The sequence below is a fragment of the Cyprinodon tularosa genome, unplaced genomic scaffold (assembly GCF_016077235.1).
Source record: "Cyprinodon tularosa strain WSP-4 unplaced genomic scaffold, ASM1607723v1 ctg354, whole genome shotgun sequence".
Classification (NCBI taxonomy): Eukaryota; Metazoa; Chordata; class Actinopteri; order Cyprinodontiformes; family Cyprinodontidae; genus Cyprinodon; species Cyprinodon tularosa.
Window position 1 is genome coordinate 484,407 of NW_024039068.1, and position 20,589 is coordinate 504,995.

General features: G+C 38.7%; 1 protein-coding gene across 1 annotated transcript; it reads left to right on the top strand.

Moving 5' to 3' along the window:
* The first annotated feature begins 12,257 nt into the window (after window positions 1–12,257).
* si:dkey-82o10.4 (uncharacterized protein LOC797793 homolog) lies at window positions 12,258–20,069 on the top strand. The gene is made up of 5 exons (XM_038295395.1): window positions 12,258–12,774; window positions 14,380–14,451; window positions 14,593–14,719; window positions 14,893–15,037; window positions 18,498–20,069. Exons 1-5 carry the CDS (start codon window positions 12,373–12,375, stop codon window positions 18,580–18,582), a joined length of 831 nt encoding a protein of 276 aa, XP_038151323.1. The 5' UTR covers window positions 12,258–12,372; the 3' UTR covers window positions 18,583–20,069.
* The last annotated feature ends 520 nt before the right edge of the window (window positions 20,070–20,589 follow it).

Sequence of the window (20,589 nt, forward strand, 5' to 3'; positions counted from 1 at the left end):
CTTTACAGTTCAACCAGATCATACAGTCAAATCGATACAAAGTTTTCTATCTAAGGAAAACCAGTTGATTGCATTGACTCATTGACTCAAATACAATCCCTCATACTAAGCATGCTTGTAGCGACAGTGTAGAGGAAAAACTCCCTTTTAACAGGAAGAACCCTCCAGCAGAACCAGGCTCAGTGTGAGCGGCCATCTGCCGAGGCCGACTGGGGTTCAAGGAGACAGAAGCAGAGATACAAAAAGCAGACTCTGAGAGAGTTTTTACAATAATGCCATACCTTTGATCACTACCTACCTTCTTTTAAAGCAAGCCATGTGCAAAACACAAGTGTCAGTTGTTCTTTTGCTTATTTATGGTTGCACTATTAATACAATGTATTAATTTGGTTCATAGCTTTTGTTATAGAGTTTCTCTTTTTACCTTAAATAGGTCAATGGAGCAATTTCATTGTACAACCGCAGACTCTAGTGGTACAGTGACAGTAGAGATTTTCATCTTATCTTATCGTTTTATCAAATGACCACAGACACAGAAATCAATTGCTTTTCGCCCAACTTTATTCAAATAATAGTATATATATATATATATATATATATATATATATATATATATATATATATATATATATATATATATATATATATATACATACATGAAGCATGTGTTTATTATAGATCAATATCAATGTATCAATGTTCTACTGCTTTTATATATGCACCATATTTATCCATTTGCATTGCACTGAACCGTTCCATATCAATGCCTTTTGCACCTTGTCTCTTACACTGTTTACATTCAGATCACTGCTGCTCTTTATAAATGGTAATATGCATTTTACTGTCATAAGCTGTATGCATCAAAATGTCGTTTTGTATACACTCTGTGTCCAAGTTACACAATAAATACATTACTCTTGTAATCAATTCTGGCTTTAAGATCTTGTAGTTATATGTTAAAAATCATTCATTCCTTAAAAAAATAATTTAAATACATAATAATGAGTTTAAAACAACACCAGATTTGTGCTGATAAGTGTTAACTTCTAAACACATCTGCAGTGTCTGTCCTCCAGTCTCTTGTACATGATGTTACATGAACAAGCTTAAGATTCTAGGTTTAATAGGGAGGAAAAGACACACACCTCCTCAGCAGATATGTAAGTGGAAGCATTTTTTTAACCACACATTCATGCTAATTTTAAATGCCTCTTCGTTGTCTTGAAACGGTAACTTGTCTGTCAAAAGCAGCTTAATGCATTCGATGCTGGCATCATTTAATCTGCCAAAATTTGGGGAATATTTACTGACATTTTATTGAGTTTCTGTTCGAAGCCAGAGGCAGATCTTAAAGCTCCTCTCAACACACAGAGTATTTATGTCTGAATAGACACGTAGAAACATTTTCAAGTATCCTAAAATAAGATTTACTTTTGAAAAAAAAGTCTCATAATTTTCAACTCATTAAACTGTCAAAAGCTGCATTTTTCTTTATAGACAAACAAAAGAAAGGAGCTGAAATATTCTTATGAGAAATGTGCAAGGTGGCCATCTCACAGAAGGTGTAGAGGTGGGATAAATTTAATTACGGCTTCAAATATTCATTTGGCAAATGTATCAAGGTTGGAACCACAGGCCCAGAAATGCCAAGCCAGGCTGGCAGGCGCTTACAATAGTGGATGGCAAATGACGGTAATCCATGAAAAAAGACCAGACATTTATAGAATTTATAGAGAAGGGCTCGCCATTCCACATCTCTGATGTTCCAGGGAATTGGCAAGATAATGTGGGTAAAATCTATATAATAACCCAAAGCTGTTTTCTTTCCTTCACTTTGGTGGCTAAATGTCCAAATTCATTTGGGTTTAGAGACATGTGTGAACTAAATTCAACCAAATTACTACATTTATTTATTAATTTTTTTAGGAATCAAGTGTGGGTTAGTCGGATTAACGAGATGTATGAAGTGTGTTTCAGCTAAAAGGAAGGAAAAAAGGTTTTCTTTCCCAATAAAATCAAAAATAAGACTTGGTTTTCGCTCGTCTTTTGTTCTCAGGCCTCAGACGGTCACTCGACGCGCTGACAGTCGCAGGAACCATGCGTACGTCTTTGATCTAACATGCCTGTCGTCTCGTCTCCAGCTGTGCAACACGTTGTAGCGGCATCGCCAGCGAGGAACCAAGCACAGGTGAAGGCACACAAGGGCACTTCCTCTTCCTGTGACAGCGAGCGAAGGCGGCCTACTTTGTCTCTGTTATCTCGCTTTTGCCCTGTGCAGGTTTGATTTAATCAGCAGGTTGGGGAAGGGAAGGCTGGGGGTGGGACTCGTAGTGGGGAAGTTGGAGGAGAGAGAGCTTTGCTAACCATCCCAGGGAACGGATCCGAAGGAGAACATGGGGGCGCCGCGTGGTTCTCCAGAGAATGTACACTCACAGAGAGTCCCACCGTCATCCCCCTTATCCAATCAGAGGCCACCATAGTTCAGGTCAAGGGGAGGGGGGGGTGAACGTGGGGCATCAGTTGATGCAAAGGTTTGTTGGAGCTTTTGTGAAAATGGGTGCACATCAGTTAAATCTATCATGGAAACTGGTGCTGACCTACATTAACGAAGCCACAAGCCATCTTCAGTTCACTTATTCACCACATGCTACAAAGTATAATCACATTAAAGCCGCAGAGAGCTTGCAAATGCAAAGCTTAGTGTAGTGAGGTCAAATAAAATTAACTGATGGCTGATAAGTAGTTCCAGAGTTTGCTGTATGCAAAGTCTAAGAGCAGCACCTTGCATTTTCTCTTGAAAAAGGTCCTCTTGTGGCCAAACAGGATCAAACAGAGGACTGTGACTTTTAGAGTAATAACATCACCCGCAGACATGTTTCGAACTAACAGCTTGGGGTTCCTGTAAATGTTTCCTGCTTTCTTGTAAAACCAAAAGCTAATAGGACGGCAACAATGAGCCCAATCCTTTTTTCGATTAGTCAGCCCTGATGGCCTGAGGAGCTGAAACTCGGGTTGTCTGCATCAGCATTGCACCAGTCAGGATGTGCCTTAACGTGCGATACCACAAAAGGTTGCTGAGAACTGCCTTAGAAAACATCCATCATAATATACAAAATCAGCATATTTTGCTCGCCATTTGACATTTCAAAAAGTATATTCAATAGTTTCGGTTTATTCTGAGATAAAACAGTGAAATTAAACCGTTTTTAGACTTCAGAGAGCTCTCCTTTCCAACTATGGTAACATTTGGCTTCAAAATGATCACATTTGGCCACATTACAAACCTGAGGTTTTAAGAAAAACACCTACATAGGAAAAGGGGGATATCCCAAAATATACATTAGTTGATAAATACAAAGAAAGCATTTTACTCTGAAAAAAAAGTTTCAAACCAAAGGCGGAAAACCCAAACACAATTAGAAATGTCTGTGAAATTGCTTCAATTTTTCATTTTGCTTTACAGTAATTTAGATCAAAGCCAAGCCTTGTGATTATGTCACAACTTAGGAGGCACAACCAACCATAGGTAATTTTATCCCTTTAATTATTTTTTTTATTTGATTTGCAAATGTAAAACTTATAGATGGCATGGACCTACTGTCTTTGCCGTTTTTCACTACTTCTGTAGTGTTAATGTTTGGAACATGATAGACGAACGTGGTGAATATTCTGGCTACGCACCAGAAAGGAAAAGAACAATACCTTCTTCAAGCTCTTTATTTTTAGACACAACGTTTAAAATTAGTTACCTTTCTTTCCAACAACAACTTCTATATTTATAAAAAATAAATAAAGAAATAAAGAAAGAAAACCTTTAAGCTAAGTTTTTCTTTAAGTTTCAGTTAGTAAAAATACTAGAAATACTAAAATTAAGACTATTTAAAAGTAAGCTTATAGAATTAATTCAATTCAGTTTCATCTCCAGGCACTTTACAGTTCACCAGATCATACAGTCAAACTGATTCAAAGTGTTCTATCAAAGGAAAACCAGTTGATTGCATCGACTCTTTGACTTGAATGCAATCCCTCACACTAAGCATGCTTGTAGCGACAGTGGAGAGGAAAATCTCCCTTTTAACAGGAAGAAAGCTCCAGCAGAACCAGGCTTAGATGTTTTTAAAGCATGACAGGAGATCATTAAAGTGAAGCATAGAGTTAATAAAAGAGTCATGGATGATTTTATATGAACCTTGTTTAGAGCTATTTATAGGGCTGGCTAATGTAGAAATTGCTACGCTAAATCATAAAATGTAATTTTATCCTTCTTTAAAATAAATGTTTTCTTAAGGCAAAAAGTCGCTCAGTAGTGCTGCACATGTTTATTTGTACTATTAGCCACAACAGCTAACAATCAAAACAACAGCTACAACATCACCTACTTATAATAAACAAAGGGCAAACAATTGTAAAGTTTAGACTAAGCTTTAAGGATTTTCACATCAGCAGCCCTTTGCTCCATTTAGTAATATCCATTTTTCTTCATTATCAGCCTGCCCTGTTGTTGAGAGTTACCCTTACCAGTATGAGTAGTAATAGTTGCAGTTGGCAGAGGTTGGTTTTACCTTTAGTGGTTCTTAAAGGTATCAGCTGTTTACCAGTTAAACACAATAAGGCTTGATGCTGACTGCACAAAAGTGCCAAAAAATTTAAACTGTCTGGAAATTAATGAAATGAAGCAGAGTGATCTTCTTACTTGGTTGTAAAGAATTCAATTCAATTCAATTCAGTTTATTTATATAGCTCCAAATTCACAACACATGTCATCTCAAGGCACTTTACAGTTCAACCAGATCATACAGTCAAACTGATTCAAAGTTTTCTATCTAAGGAAAACCAGTTGATTGCATTGACTCACTGATTCAAATACAATCTCTCACACTAAGCATGCTTGTAGCGACAGTGGAGAGGAAAAACTCCCTTTTAACAGGAAGAAACCTCCAGCAGAACAAGGCTCAGTGTGAGCGTCCATTCGCTGAGGCCGGCTGGGGTTCAAGGAGACAGAAGCAGAGACACAAAAAGCAGCTGCAAAAGGTGACCCCGTCCAGGTATAGAAGAGGATACCAATGGTACTGCCATACTTCTGACTTTACACTGTAATATCCACGATTAAATCCCCCTAAAAGACGGGCAGTGAATGCATTTTTTGACATTTTAAAAAATGCTAAACCGTTAACCTCAAAGCTTTAGTTTAACATGAATACACCTAAGAAATCCACTCAAATATGACCCAATAATGGCTTCATTCACTCACCTCAGGATGCCAGATGCTTAAAATATGAACTAAAGTGACCATTTGAGGAACTTTGGAAGGACTGAAAGTGAATTCGTAAATTGTTAGTGGAACATGAATATGTAAGAAAAAAAATAAAATAAACAACAACAACAAAAAACACACAAGAAGTGACAGGAAAAATAACATATCCAGTAATGATGCAGCAAAAATCCCAATCCACATACTCTTCATATCAGCAGCAGGTCAAATGTAACAAACACATAGACATAATAGGGATTGATGCTCTAAAAAATCTGATTTTATTTCCTTACACTTAAACAGAAGGGAGATATACCAACAATACAGCACAATTATATCAAATTATTCTCTATCTTTGCTCTTAAAAGTCACAGAAGATGTGGTTCATACTGTACTATGCATTTGCAGTGCCATTTATTTGTTTGTTAAAACAAATAAATGGCACTTGATCAACCTTAAGGAAGAAAATCTGGTGTTCTAATTTGACAAAAATAACCCTCAGCTCTGCAAAGACAGCTAAGAAATTGATGAATTTGTCTCTGAATATGAGACACTGAGCTCAGAGACGATGGGAAAGTTGGAGCAGAGGTAAGAGACTATAAACCAGGGAGAGCAGGATGGATGGATGGATGTAGGAGGAGAGGAGGGAAGAGAGAGAAGGCTGATAAAACCTGATCTGAGCCACAGGGCATTTATGGCTGTTGGGGAGGCGGTTTGAGGAGGGGGGACGGGTGTGAGGAGGCATTGTGTGCTGTGTCCGTGCGTTTATAGGATTGAGCTCAAGTTTCCTTTGTGTTTCCATTTTGTTGAGGGATTATGTTCTTTGAGAGAGTTGTGCACGCAGGCAGACACACAGAGTGGAGGCGGAGAGGATGGGTGAGGTGGCTGATGGGGAGGAGGGAAACGAGGAAGGAGGGAGGATGTCTTTGTTCAGAGCATTGATCATAACAAGACAGATAGCAGAGGGTGTGTGTGTTCCTGCTGGAGAGAGAGGGTCTGTGTGTGTGCTAGTTTCTGTTTGTGTGTCGGAGAGTGAAAAAGCAAGATGTCAGGACATGTAAACCAGCCCTGTAACAATTCAAAATCAATTTGCCTCCCAAGAAGGAACTGCTGGGCAAGACAATTCTTACCTTCAAGCATATTCCAGGACTCTGTCCGATCTAAATAGATATCAGTTACATAATCAGGTTTTGTCTCTTTGCCCCTGGAAAGTTTGTCACTGTGTAATTACCTCGTACATTTTCTGTTGGTCGCTGACATTTGCAGCGTCACTGATCAAACACTCATAATGAAGACACAAAAAGTGCTGTGACTGAGGCAGCAGGCGAGGTGCCTCCCTAAGAAGCGTGTCAACTGAAGCAACAGTTAAAGTCCTTTCCGTGGAGTCCAGGTCTTCTCAAAGTTTCCCAAAAAAATCCCTCAAGCTTCCGCTCACTAATCGATTTGGGATAGATGAAAGTCTGCGTCGTGCTGATAATCCGGGCACTTCAAAGTTTTCCAGCGTGTCTCATTTAAAAAATACATCCTGGTGTGTTTATGTGGTTCCAAACCCGCTGGGTAACCATTGTGCTTTCCTCAAGTTGTTAAAACACCACATGGTGCATTTGCATAGGATAACCAACATATAGCAAATAATTTGCATGCCTGAAAGTGCACTTGAGTAACCGTAATTACACGTGACACCAATTACTCTGTTACTTTGTATTAAATTATAATGGAAAATTCCACTAGAGAATTGGAGCCTAATTGCATCTTAATTTGCATAATTTTGCATATTAATCACATCTCAGATGAATAATAAATTTAAGTTTATTCTTCTTTTTATTTGTGCATAGTTAAAAAAAACAGGTTGAGAAATAATTTGTAGGCAAAAAACAATCATAAACTATTTCTAAGAACATTTTAGAGCTAATTTCTCTTGTTAGGCATAATTTAAGTCAAAAACTTCTAATTATTATTCCCTTACTTTAATAAAAATAATCTGTAAGGAAAAGATAAACATTTAAAACATATATATATGATTTTCCTACAAACTATGCTAATCTGTTAAAATGTTTTGCCAGTACGAAAAATACCAGATTCATCTAGAACCATAATTTAAATCATATTCTTTTCTTTCTTTCACAATTTTTTTTTCATGGGCAACACCTGTGCCTGCTATTTTGTGGGGCTCTGTGCCAGCTCTCACAAAAACCAATACCTGTAGCCCAGACGAAATGTGAATTTACAAAAACAACATATTTTCTGATTTAAAAAGATGCAACCATTGGCAGCTCAACAATCTTCTAAGAACCTCATAACTAGAAAATCAAGTTAAATCTGCTCTCTATGGAATATTATGGAAGATGTTCTATCAATCAATGTTTTATGATTATTTTCATCTTTTACAAATAATAATAAAATAAGGAAAAATCTTTATAATAGATACATTTGTGGCCTTTTTGGTAAAGTGCAATTTTGTATACTTGATATTTAAATTAATGGAAGCATTTTGTATTTTTTTTTTTTTTTTCTTTATCTATGTCATTTTTGCAGATTTTTTTTATTGCTGTACACTTTGAAAAACACAAACACCAAAACTTTTTTTATCTAACAATATTTAGGAATTCTCTTTTTTATTGTTTATTTTTATATTCAATCTAATGTGTTGTAAAACAACAACAAAAAAATGAAATAAAAATAAACGTTTATATTGATTTTGAGGAACTTTCAGGCAGATCCCATCCCAACCAAAAAAAATACAAATAAGATTCTGAGATGTTTAAATGTGGGAATGCTTGTGAAGAACCTCATCTGTCACTGATGAAGCTGTCAGACTGCTGAACAGACCGAGACTCCGAGTCTGAAGCGACTTGCTTCTCTCTCTGGGGGTTTAAACTCTACAGACCTCAGCCACCAACGTGGCTTAACGTGGAGAACAGCGCCGTTTAGCGGCAGAGCAGAGAAATGAACATCCTGGACGCTCACTAAAAAAACCCAGGAAAAAGTAGACCCGCATGAGCTTATCACGCAGAATAAGTTAGAAACGTCAACATTAAATTTAACAGTATTTATTTAGAGGGTTAAAACACTGTTTTTGCAAAACAATCACCTTAATCTCAAACAACAAATATATGAAACTTACTGTTTTTTTTTCTGTTTTGTTTTTTTGCTTTTTCACTTCATAACGGAATAAATGAATTTACAGTAATGTATTGTTTCCTGTTTGTATAATTTTTCACATAGGCACGATTCTGGCTACTATTAAAAATGTGAAACATTTATTTAATGACATTTAAATAAATTTCTAGAGATTCTTCTTTGGTGTTGGAAAACTAAAAGGAAAAATATATATAAACATTAACATATCAAACAATAACTAAAGTTTAACATAGGGAAACTATAACAAAGTCAAATTAGGACCTAAGTTTATCTTTATTGGAAATGAGGAGGATGTTTAAGGAAGCAAAGCAAATGTCCAGGGCAGGCGGTTAGAAAATAATCCTGCATATTTTTACCTGTCTGATTTTAAATGATACAATGATACAATAAGAGACTAAATGCCAAACTAGTCCTTTTTGTCTAGGTTAGTTAATCTAAAATAACAGAGTGGATAAACTCTCAGCAAACGAAAAACTAAAGTAGAAAAATGTGTCATTGCTCTTCAACCTTAAAATATACTACTAACCATGAAAGGCTTTTTATACTAACAATAAATAGTTATTGTGACGTTATTCTCATCCTTATACGTACTCTGACTCAAATGTGTTTAAAATACCCGCGTGCTGCGGGTACCGTCGCTGATGGATGAGCGCGCGCAGGTCACATTGGGTGGTCCCTTTCATGTAATCGGGTTTTATCTTTAAATTATCTCAATCTGGCTTTAAGAAAATGAAAGCCGCGGATCCAAAGAAGCTTCTGGTCGCGTTCAATTACACTATATTGCCAAAAGTATTTGCTCACCTGCCTTGACTCACATATGAGCTTAAGTGACATCCCGTTCCTAATCCATAGGGTTCAATATGACGTCGGTCCACCCTTTGCAGCTAGAACAGCTTCAACTCTTCTGGGAAGGCTGTCCACAAGGTTTAGGAGTGTGTTTATGGGAATTTTTGACCATTCTTCCAGAAGCGCATTTGTGAGGTCGCACACTGATGTTGGACGAGAAGGCCTGGCTCTCAGTCTCCGCTCTAATTCATCCCAAAGGTGTTCTATCGGGTTGAGGTCAGGACTCTGTGCAGGCCAGTCAAGTTCATCCACACCAGACTCTGTCATCCATGTCTTTATGGACCTTGCTTTGTGCACTGGTGCACAGTCATGTTGGAAGAGGAAGGGGCCAGCTCCAAACTGTTCCCACAAAGTTGGGAGCATGGAATTGTCCAAAATGTCTTGGTATGCTGAAGCATTCAGAGTTCCTTTCACTGGAACTAAGGGGCCAAGCCCAGCTCCTGAAAAACAACCTCACACCATAATCCCCCCTCCACCAAACTTTACACTTGGCACAATGCAGTCAGACAAGTACCGTTCTCCTGGCAACCGCCAAACCCAGACCCGTCCATCAGATTGCCAGATGGAGAAGCGCGATTCGTCACTCCAGAGAACGCGTCTCCACTGCTCTAGAGTCCAGTGGCGGCGTGCTTTACACCACCGCATCCGACGCTTTGCATTGCACTTGGTGATGTATGGCTTGGATGCAGCTGCTCGACCATGGAAACCCATTCCATGAAGCTCTCTGCGCACTGTTCTTGAGCTAATCTGAAGGCCACATGAAGTTTGGAGGTCTGTAGTGATTGACTCTGCAGAAAGTTGGCGACCTCTTCGCACTATGCGCGTCAGCATCCGCTGACCCCGCTCCGTCGGTTTACGTGGCCTACCTCTTCGTGGCTGAGTTGCTGTCGTTCCCAAACACTTCCATTTTCTTATAATACAGCTGACAGTTGACTGTGGAATATTTAGGAGCGAGGAAATTTCACGACTGGATTTGTTGCACAGGTGGCATCCTATCACAGTTCCACGCTGGAATTCACTGAGCTCCTGAGAGCGACCCATTCTTTCACAAATGTTTGTAAAAACAGTCTGCATGCCTAGGTGCTTGAATTTATACACCTGTGGCCATGGAAGTGATTGGAACACCTGATTCCAATAATTTGGATGGGTGAGCAAATACTTTTGGCAATATAGTGTATGTTTAAAGCTGAGACTGTTTTAAATGAAGTATTCCACTACAGACAAACTTTTAAGCACTTTACTGAGATCAGGTGGGACCAATGAGTTGGTATTTGTCTCCATCTACTGGACACTTCTGGTAAAACACTTTTGTTTAGTCCAAGTTTCAACATGAGCAAATAATAACGATGAATAATAACTTTCGAAGTTTCCTGGAGAAAAAAAAAATGTTTGAGTTTATAAAATTGTGTTCTTTTAAATGCTCCTATAGAGATGTGTATGTATTTACTTGACTAAATTAGTAAACGCAGTTTTAGTGATCAATTGAAACAAAACTTGGGGAGCTCATTGAACATACAACCTGATTTTTTTTATACCTACAATAAAAAGAGTAGCTTTGATATACAGAAGAGGATTAGGGCCACTGAAAAAAAAAAAAAAAACTGATTAATGAATTTTATTTCAGTTTAATATTGGAAAAAAGTCAGAATCCTGACGTTAATCTCAGAATTCTGACTTTTTTCCTCAGAGTTCTGACTCTAATCTCAGATTAAAGACAGAATTCTGAGATTAAAGTCAGAATTCTGCTTTTTCACCACACATTAAACTAAAATAATATTTAAAAATCAGTCCTAATTCTCTTCCATAATGATAAGACGTAGAAGGAGCTACCAATAAATATGCTAAATGATGGCAAATTAATCATGTTTAAGTTCACGAAAGTTTCACTTAATGTAGGTGTGCTCATTTTTAGCACTATATGACTATTTTTACTTGACTTATCAATACATGAAAAGAATAGCAAGAGTAAAATATTTTCATGCAAGTTTTTCAGGGATATTGTGAAAAAAGTTTCTCCAAAAGTTTATTTTTAGGTGTAAAATGTTTTAGTTTTTAGTGGAACCCAATTTAAAAAAATCTAATATGATTAGAAGATCTAATCCTTGAGTCTGCCCACTTATTTGTGTTTCTTCATTCCTCTACTAGTGTTGATGGATTTGCTCTTGTGTTCGTTGGCCCAGTAGCTACATGGTCTGTTTCAGTTTCTGCTTTCATTTTTCTAATTCAATAGTGGTGAGCCGGCCAGGTACTGTTGCAGCAGAGTATCCCCAAACCAAGACATTCAAACCTGCTATATATAAGTAGGAGATTTTATTTCTTTTTTTTCCCAGAACACTTGGTTTACCATTCATTTAGTTTTGGGCCTATATTGCCAAATCCTGGTTTTTGTTTACGTTCTGTCTAACAAACTCCAGTCAGTTTTTTGAACTTTTCCTCCTTGCAACCTTCCCTGAAAGGTATTTTAGAAACTTCTTTGTAGCACATTGCACTTTGCTTTTGTGCTCAACTTGTGTGGAGCTTCTCTGCATGATAGGAGGACATTGCTGACCTTAACTAATCAAATATTTTGTGTACAATAGATTAACAGATTTCAAACTCTACTGAGGATTTTTTTTTCTTCCCATATCCCTTTAAAAGCTGCTGGGATGTTTCTGATAGATACCTATGGTCACTGTCACTTTAACAGCCAGGATGAAGCCAAGTAAATGTCAGAGGTTTAAATACAGCAAGCCTCCAAAATGCTGAGTAAAGATTTTCTAAGCATGTAAACCTGTTGTAAATCATCTGAGTGATTGGAAATATTTAAAGTTGGAACAAAAGTGGGGTTCTTGATACATTTTGTATAAATTTTACGAATCTATATATTTTAAGTCTATATTCTGAGTTGATATAACGTGATTAGATGTTACACATACCCTGATGTCTTGAAGGAGGGAGCAAACGGTTACAGATTGTTGTAGTTGCAGAGTTTCCTACGGTACTTAAACGCAGCAGCCGGGCTGAGCTTACGTCACGTTGACTAAATGCATTGTGGGTAGAACATGGGGTGACTTGCATAAGGTTGGTCTGCTGGAGCGGTGGATGTGGTGTGTGAGCCGGTGCTCGGTCCTGTCGCTGGCCGCCTCCCCGCCCTCATGCAGCGGATCAGCGGCCTCGCTGTTCGCCCGGAGCTCCGCGGCTTCGCTGCCTCCGGAGTCCGGAGCGGAAGCCGCGGCTCGATCTGCTGCAGGCAGCCGGCTGTGGATCTACACCGGAGGGGACAGTGGAGCGCTCTGTGTGCCCGGCCTTCTATCGCAGCATCCGGACAGATAAGCTCCAGGCGGAGCGTCCTGTTTGCTGGAGAGAAATGCAGACTGTTCAGCTCCCAGGCTGGAGCCGAGGGGCCGCCGGGGGGCCCAGGTCCCGGGCCCCACATCTCTGTGATCGGCATCCCAGACCCGCTCACCTGGATCCGCTGCAAAATCATAACGCTGCTGATCGATCTTTACTTTGAGGTGGACATAAACTCTGCAGACTTTCAGAAAGGAGTGAAGCAGGTAAAGTAAAAACAAAAAATAACAAAGTTCAACCCAATATTGAAATGAACTGAATGAAAGGAGTCAGATAAGGTCTGCAGAGCTGCATAAATGTGTGTAAAACAAAAACACAGTTAAGGTTAACTGTAACAACAGTAGCCTTTCCATAACATCGGTTCATTGATCATTCAAGTTAAAACTTGTCAATAAAGATTTTAACCTGAAAAACCTCCTCATCATTCTGTAGATTGATTTAACTGTTTATGAGCCAGACATGATAATATTAAGATTACACAAAGACCACTTAAATAAAAATGTCAAACAAAAACTTTCCTGAGATAATTTAAAGTGCAAACTCTCCACAATTGTTCTGTATCGAGGCTAAATGTCTTTTAAAATGACACCAAAAGTTGTTTTCCATGTCCTTGCTTGTGTTGGCTATTGATATCCTGCTCCACCACAGCAATACCCACAATGCTTTCAGCTTAGGGTCACCTTGTTGCATGTGCACCATTTTTTCCTTCCACTTAACTTTTCATATATATATATATATATATGTATGTGTGTGTGTGTGTTACGGTAAGTTCACAAGCAATAGTGTGGAACGCCGTATTTGTCGGTTTTTATATTTAAGTTATAAGGAATTAAACAGCTTCTAAGGTTCTGAAGGACAGTGTTGCTTCACATTGAGAGAATTACTACGGAAAAAAATATATTAAATTATTGTTGTGGTATAATAATTTTCTAATAGCATGCCTTCCTAATGCAGCACTTTCCTTTTAACATTTTTTTTTTTTTTTTTGTGGCTTGTAGAGCCAAAAGGTGAAGTGAGATTTTAATAAGTTTCTTATGTACTGAATTGCGTTTTTATATATTTTGGGAATTTTCTTTTTTCTTATCCTCTTTTTGGAATAGTTTAATTAAAATAATTTTTATAAAATGATAAATAATTCAGATACAACAGACGTCATCCTGTTGTAGGTGAAATGGAACAGAGGCTTTTGGGTCACAGAGTCACTATCATCATCATCATCATCATCACCACCATCACTACCTTAGTGTGGCAGAGGACTGCTCTCCATTAGGGCTGAAAAGTTATTTGGATTAATCGATTATTGAAATATAATCAACAAATTTAGTAATCGATAACTTGAGTATAGAGACTCTAAATCTTGACTTTAGCTGAAAGAGCGACACTTAGAGCAGCATTTATACCAAGATTGTAACAGAAAATATGTAAACATTTTGCATTAGAGATAAAAAAAAAAAAAACTTTTTCGTCTGTGAATATGCTCTATCCAGAACGTCTCCAGTGGAAAAGTTTTAGTTTCACCTCGTTTCATTTTTTAAAAATTCTTCTTTAAGGAACCTTTGGCTGTCCGAATAATAATTTTAAAAATTATCCACAGATTTATCAATTTGCAAAATAATAGTTGGTTGCAGCCCTAATCTCCATGCATTCACATTCTGCCAGCCAGTAATGTACCTGAGGCGGTCTGATGGACTATGCATCACCAAGCTCTGTACAAAATTAGTGAAATAGAAATGTAAAGAATAAAAAGCAAATACGTGTTTCCCAATAAAATCATGACAGTTTAACTAACATCTTTCCTTCCTCCATCCTAGGCGTTGGTTCAGGTTTCCAGTAAGATGTCCAGCGGCAGATACCATGAACTGAAAGGGCTTGTGAGCGATGAGGTAACACAATAACCTTTAACTTAAGATGGCTTCACCCACAGAACAGCAGGGTCAGGTTTAGTGTTTAGAATCAAATGAATCGATTCAGAATTGTTTCTTTGTAGAAAAATCCCAAAATGTCTCCTTGTTTTATGTCTAAAGATGAGGGAATATGTGGAGGAGAAGTGCAAACCTCTCACTAAGGCTCAGAGGAAGCAGCTTGCTGTCAACATGGAGGACATCATATTTTTGCTCCCCGAGGACATCTCGGTGGTCTTTGATGAGCATGGTGAGTTCTGCTAAGCTGGATGTGGAACACGGAAGAAGAAGCTGTTCCTCTCAACCTCTGATTTAAAAGTGTTCATCCTGAAAAAACGTACGATTCCTCGAAGCTTTCACACCATCTCTGCTTCCACTTAAACCCCACAATGGTCTCCTTAAATCCCAACCTTCTTCCTGCAGGGAGGAAGTTCTGTTTCGTCGTCATGAGGTTTTGGCTCGTGTCGTCGCACGAGGGTCCTGACGACCCAGAGGGCACCAAAATCTTCAAGGTGGCCTCAAGCGAAGACGGGAATCCCCACAAGAAACTGGCAACTGCTGTTTATGAGTGAGTTCTGGGCTCCCCAAGCAAGAGCAATCGCCGTCACCAGATTTAGTTACTTTGATGTTATATTTGTAATATAATGCTGAAAACCAAATTTATGTAAGTATAGTTAAAAAAAAAAAAAAAAAAGGATTCTATTTTTTTTTAGAAGCTGCTGATTAAACAAAATGAGGAAATTGGTTCACACCCGAATCCAACCTTCAAAGCCTCTTTCTGCTCTTCTCTGCTCTACCTAATACCTCCGACCTGATCGGGTTAGACAGAGTTAAGGTTTATAGGCTCCCCTCAGAGAAAGCCTGTTACCTCCAAGCCTTATCCCAAAGACGAACAGATCGTTAGACTGCTAAGCTGGATGAGGAAGCTTCTTTCACAATCGCTTTACAAAGTTATTAACACTCCTTAAAACTTCTCACATTTTATATACAAGTTTTCTATGTGATAAACTAACACAGCTTGTTGTATAATTTTGAAGTAGAATGAAAGAAATTCATTATTTTTATCCTGATCTGAAAAGTGTGGAGAGCATTTGTAATCGGACCCCCTAAGATTAATAATTTGTTGAGCCATGTTTTGCTGCTATCACAGCTTCATGTATTTTGGGGAAAGGCTCCACTATCATTAGAAACAGAAATTATTACCCATCATTCTTTGCAGAACACCTAAAGCTAAATCAGTTTCGATGGAGACAGTCTATAATTGCTTTTCCATTAAAAATGTGCAACATTTTACACGAAATAAGAAATGCAATTTAAAGTGCATGTGAATATGTTTGCTCTTGGATAACTCAGGGTAACAACAAGGAAGCAGTGGATGTAAACTCTTGTGAGACATATCCATATTTCTTCCACTGATCTGGAGGGATCCATCATCCTCCAACTACTCCTGTTCTTCTATTTCCAATGCAGTAAGGTCCAGTTGCAGGTCATGTTACTCGTGTGAAAAAAGTTTTTCCATTGCAGTTTTGCACAATAGGGGGTTTTCAGGTGATGTTACGCTCATGTGACTACTCAGCGCGTCCGCCATATTGGGTGGCAGTCTTAGGCAATATTGACAGTGAAAAATGGTGAAATCGTGTGTAATTGTTGGTTGCACGGCCCGTGGAGGTGGAGATCAACGCTCTATCGCATACCAGCCGTAATCGTGAATCAATGTGAAAAAACAAAACAGCTATCTGAACAACGCCGTCACCTATGGCTGACACGGATATCCAGGTCCGATTTGGACGGTGTTAAGCTGGAATACGCCAGAGTCTGCAGTGCTCACTTTGTCACAGGTAATTAACTGTCAAGCATTTAAAACATGTAAGAATATATTAATAATAGGGCTTGGGCGTCATGACGTATTACTTTCCGTGGCCGCAATGTTGACCGTCTTTGCCGCCGCTACTCAGACTACTGCTTATGACTACCGCGTACTGGACTCCCTCTCTCAGCCGTGTTTTAATTTGATTAATTTCACCTTAACTTGATTTCAACCAGCGGGAAAAGGCTCAAATATGTGAGAAACCCGGAGGGTTTAGGGAGGTTTGGCAGTTAACGTTACTAACTAAACCTTTGAAACACATAGCAGCTAGTTAAAAGTACATTACATGCCTGAGTGGTTGTTAGCACTAACGGTTAGCACTGTTTGCTGGCTTTATGAGCTGCAGCTCCTGAACTCATCCATTCGTAAACTGCACATGAGACTCCAAGGACTTGTAGCTTTGGAACTGTTCGCGCACCGCCGGCCGTTAGCCACCTAGCATAGCGTCGGATTGTTTACATTTTTACCATCTTATTAAAACTCACCCATCCACGTATGATGGCCATTTCCTTCATGTACATCACTTCGACATCTCGTACCCAACCAGATGTGAACTGGTTGTGAGCCTCTAGACCCTTGTACGCTCTCATTTCCTCAAGAGTGTGCAGAGGGTTTTCACTGAACACCAGGTAATGAACTATGTCACCATGCTCTACATTTGGCCAATCATCTGGATTAGTGCTAAACAAGGCACCGTGGAGGGCATAGGGGTCCATGTGGTCGATCACGGAACATTTCCTCAGATATGTTCCATGATCTGGTGGCTCTAGCGTGCTGGTGTACTTATCCATTCGTGACATGATATATATGATATACGATAATATGCCACCCAAGATGGCGGACCGGAAGCTGGCCAGGGACGTCACTGAAAACCCCCTATTGAATATTTTCGATTTGACTGGGGGGAAAAAAAAACACCCCATCAAAGTGTAAAAAAACTAAAAAACTATCCAAAACGGTGTTGTTTATTTGTGCGGCTTAGAGGGATACAGGGTATCTTCCCCGGACCCCTGCCGGACTCTTTGAAATGTTATTTCCTGCATTTTGAAGTGGAATGCAGCTAACTTTTTGTCTTTGCTACAATACTACTTTTGTCCCGATTATGGGAAGTATATGTGCTTGACTAGTAGGGATGGAACGGTTTATGAAAACCGTCCGAACCGTTCGGTTCGACTGTCTTGGTTCGGTTCGCGTGTGTTGCGTTCGGTTCATGCGCTGCTCCTTTTTCTCATAGGCGAAGCGTTTACACTCCTGAGCAGAAGGTGGTGGTATTGCGACCAAAGCCAACCACCAGTAGTAAACAAGAAGAAGAAGCGAAGCAGCGTAGTCGGGTGTAGCAGAAAAAAATCAGTTGTTGTGGAGAATTGTGTGGGTATGGCGAGTGGGAAAGAACAGGAGCTGGAAGACGCACCAGCAGCACTTTATAGGTCTGCTGTATGGGAGCGCTTTGCATTTAGAGTGACCTACGATGACGGCAGAAAGAAAGTTGTGGATAAAAGTGCAACAGTGTGCAAGCATTGCACCGAGTTACCGAGAAACAGCCGGTATTTCTCAGTTTTGTTCCACCGTTGTCTCTGCAACACCTCCACTTATCACCAAATCAAACTTACTAAGAAAACGATACAAAGAAAAATAGCTGCAAAAAAGACTTAGCACTGGTTATGTTGTGGCTTTAAAACTGATTTGTTTTGTTCCCTGCTAAAACAAAGTTTGTGAATTTAGTTAAATAATTGTTAAAATATATCTGTCATTTGTGTGTTTTTAGCTTTCTTCCTGTATGGGAAGCTTTTCAAAATTTGAAACATTAGTGCAGTGGTTTATGTTAAAATAAACCTTTGGGTTAAGTTGTCGCAAGCGGGTTTTTCTTGTGTTTCTTGTAAATTTGGTCTTACATTTTTTTCAAGTGACATTAAAAAGTCTTAAGTCTTGAATTTAACTTGCCTTATGCTGTAGGAATCCTGTTTATAGCATTTGCAGAAAAATAATTGGGTCCCATTTAGCTTCTTTTCCTGCTTTTAGTTGATCTATACCATAAAAGCACCACGCGTTTAAGGTGAAACCCAATCAAAAATGCATTCTAATGTCAGACCTTATGGCTTTAGTTATTTTCTCAAGGAGTTAGAAATGAACTAATCCAGTTCTAATCATCTCCCGTCTACAGATTCCACGGAGAGCTAAAGCCAGGGGTCTCTCCTGATTGGACGGTAACTACGGTCTGGCACTGGCACTGGAAAGCTGCTGAGTGAGTTCCCAGGATGCAACGGGACGACCGCCTGCTGAATTTACAATGTTTGAAGGAGCAGATTTCACTCATGGGAGAAAAGACTTAAAGCTCAGATGCTCTCAGAACTCAGCAGAACATTCAGCCATGGCTGAGAAGTATGGTGACACTTTTTTTCCCCAATTCATTAAGGTTTTACCTTAAAGAACAATAAATATGAATTGTTTGATTGGTATAAAATTAGGTTAATAAAAAACCCAGGCCAACAAGTTTGGACATATAACACCGTTCCATCGTTTTGGGTGGAAGAAGTAAAATGTTGCAAAGCTAACATGATGCCATGTTTTCTCTCTTTTGGCATTGTGACGCTGTTGTTGCTCATCACTTCAGCAAGGGTTCAGACGGGTGCTGAAATCTTTGCTATCTTCTTTCTTAGCAAATGAAAAATGGGGATGACATTAAAGGCCAAAGTAAAGAAGGTACATGTTTCAACATCGTCTTTTCGATCACCATACCATGTGTGTGTGTGTCGACACAATGTTACTATGGAGAAAAATTAGCAGGGATTCCAGAGAGGTTTTATTTTTGCTGCCTATCGATGTGGAAATGGGAACAGAGCATTTTCCAAGGTGTTTTAAGTCAAGAAGACACTTTTTTTTAGTAATCTGTCAATCCTCTCAAGATCCCAAAAATTCACCCAAGGTCAAAGTTGTGATGCTCGTTTAATATGAACATTTTATTTATTTATAGTAGATATTTGTGAGGAACTATAGGTTGTCATTTATTGAAAAGGTCATGATAGGTTGGTGGCAGTACATTTTCTTTATCTGGTCTAAAGAAAGGGGTTATTTTATTATGTATGGTTTGCAGATACCTGGTCTAAATTTGGCCCCAACTGGATGATCATCAGACTCTCAAACCTGCCTCTCCACACATCTTCACCAAAATGGCTACAAAAGGAAAGAACCAGGATGGTGTTATTTCCCAGAATTTATGGTCCTGTGTTTCTTAAAACTTTCAGAATTTTGTTCATCTGTGGATGATTTATACCTGACTTTTAAGACCTCTTAAAAACTGTTCTTTAATGTTCCTACTGGAAAAGCCAGGCAATGAAAATGGGTAAACCTGCTTTTAGCATACCTGCAAACAAACCCATACCCCACTTGAACTATTCCCTTGATGCCTTTAATGCTCCAGAACATTTTAATTTGATATTAACTTTTTTTTGTTTTTTTGTTGCTTTTTTTCCCCAACACTCCTTTTAAGTTTTTCTGCCTTTAGTTCTTTTTTCAGACTTTGCCAACATAAAACATGAAATCTGTGATTCTTCAGCAGATGGTACGCATGCAATCTCCCAAACAGCCTGTGAAACCATCAGCTGAACAGAAGTTTATTTTTATTTTTTTTCATTCTGAAGGAATTGTTTCAAACCATTTTACCAAAGTCTGGAATGTTCCTCAGGATTGCGTTTTCTATTGTTTTCTATAAATAAACTGCTTCATCTTTATTACACTCGTGAGCCTTAATTTATTACCTGAACACCACCATACCTGCTTACATCACAGATCATATTTACAGCAGTCTGCATCAGCAGAATTGTCTTCTTGGAGTCTGATCCTCGTATAACAAGAAGCAACCTAAGTGCTGATTCTGCTGCAGCCTTTAGGGGTTTCAGTTCATCAGTCTATTTACAGGCCGTGCTGATAATGCGCTGTCCCTGTTGGCTGGAGCTACCTAAAGCTTAACGTTCCAATAAAGATCTAATGTTGTCTAGTGAAGGTGGTAATATCTGTTTGTCTGGTGAAAATGCATTGCAGACTAAAAACAAATAAAAATGATGTGTTTTTTTTGTTTTTTTTTTAAGGTTGTCACTGCCTCCCAGTGGTTAGTTAGTAGTTAAAATAATCAGATTTGCAGGTGATGGTTTCAGATTAAGCTTCTCAATCCTGTAACTGTAAAGGCGAGTAACTGTTAGCCTCATGGGAGATCAAGCTATGTTTATTGGTGTTTATTGCTGCATTTAAGTTGGTAT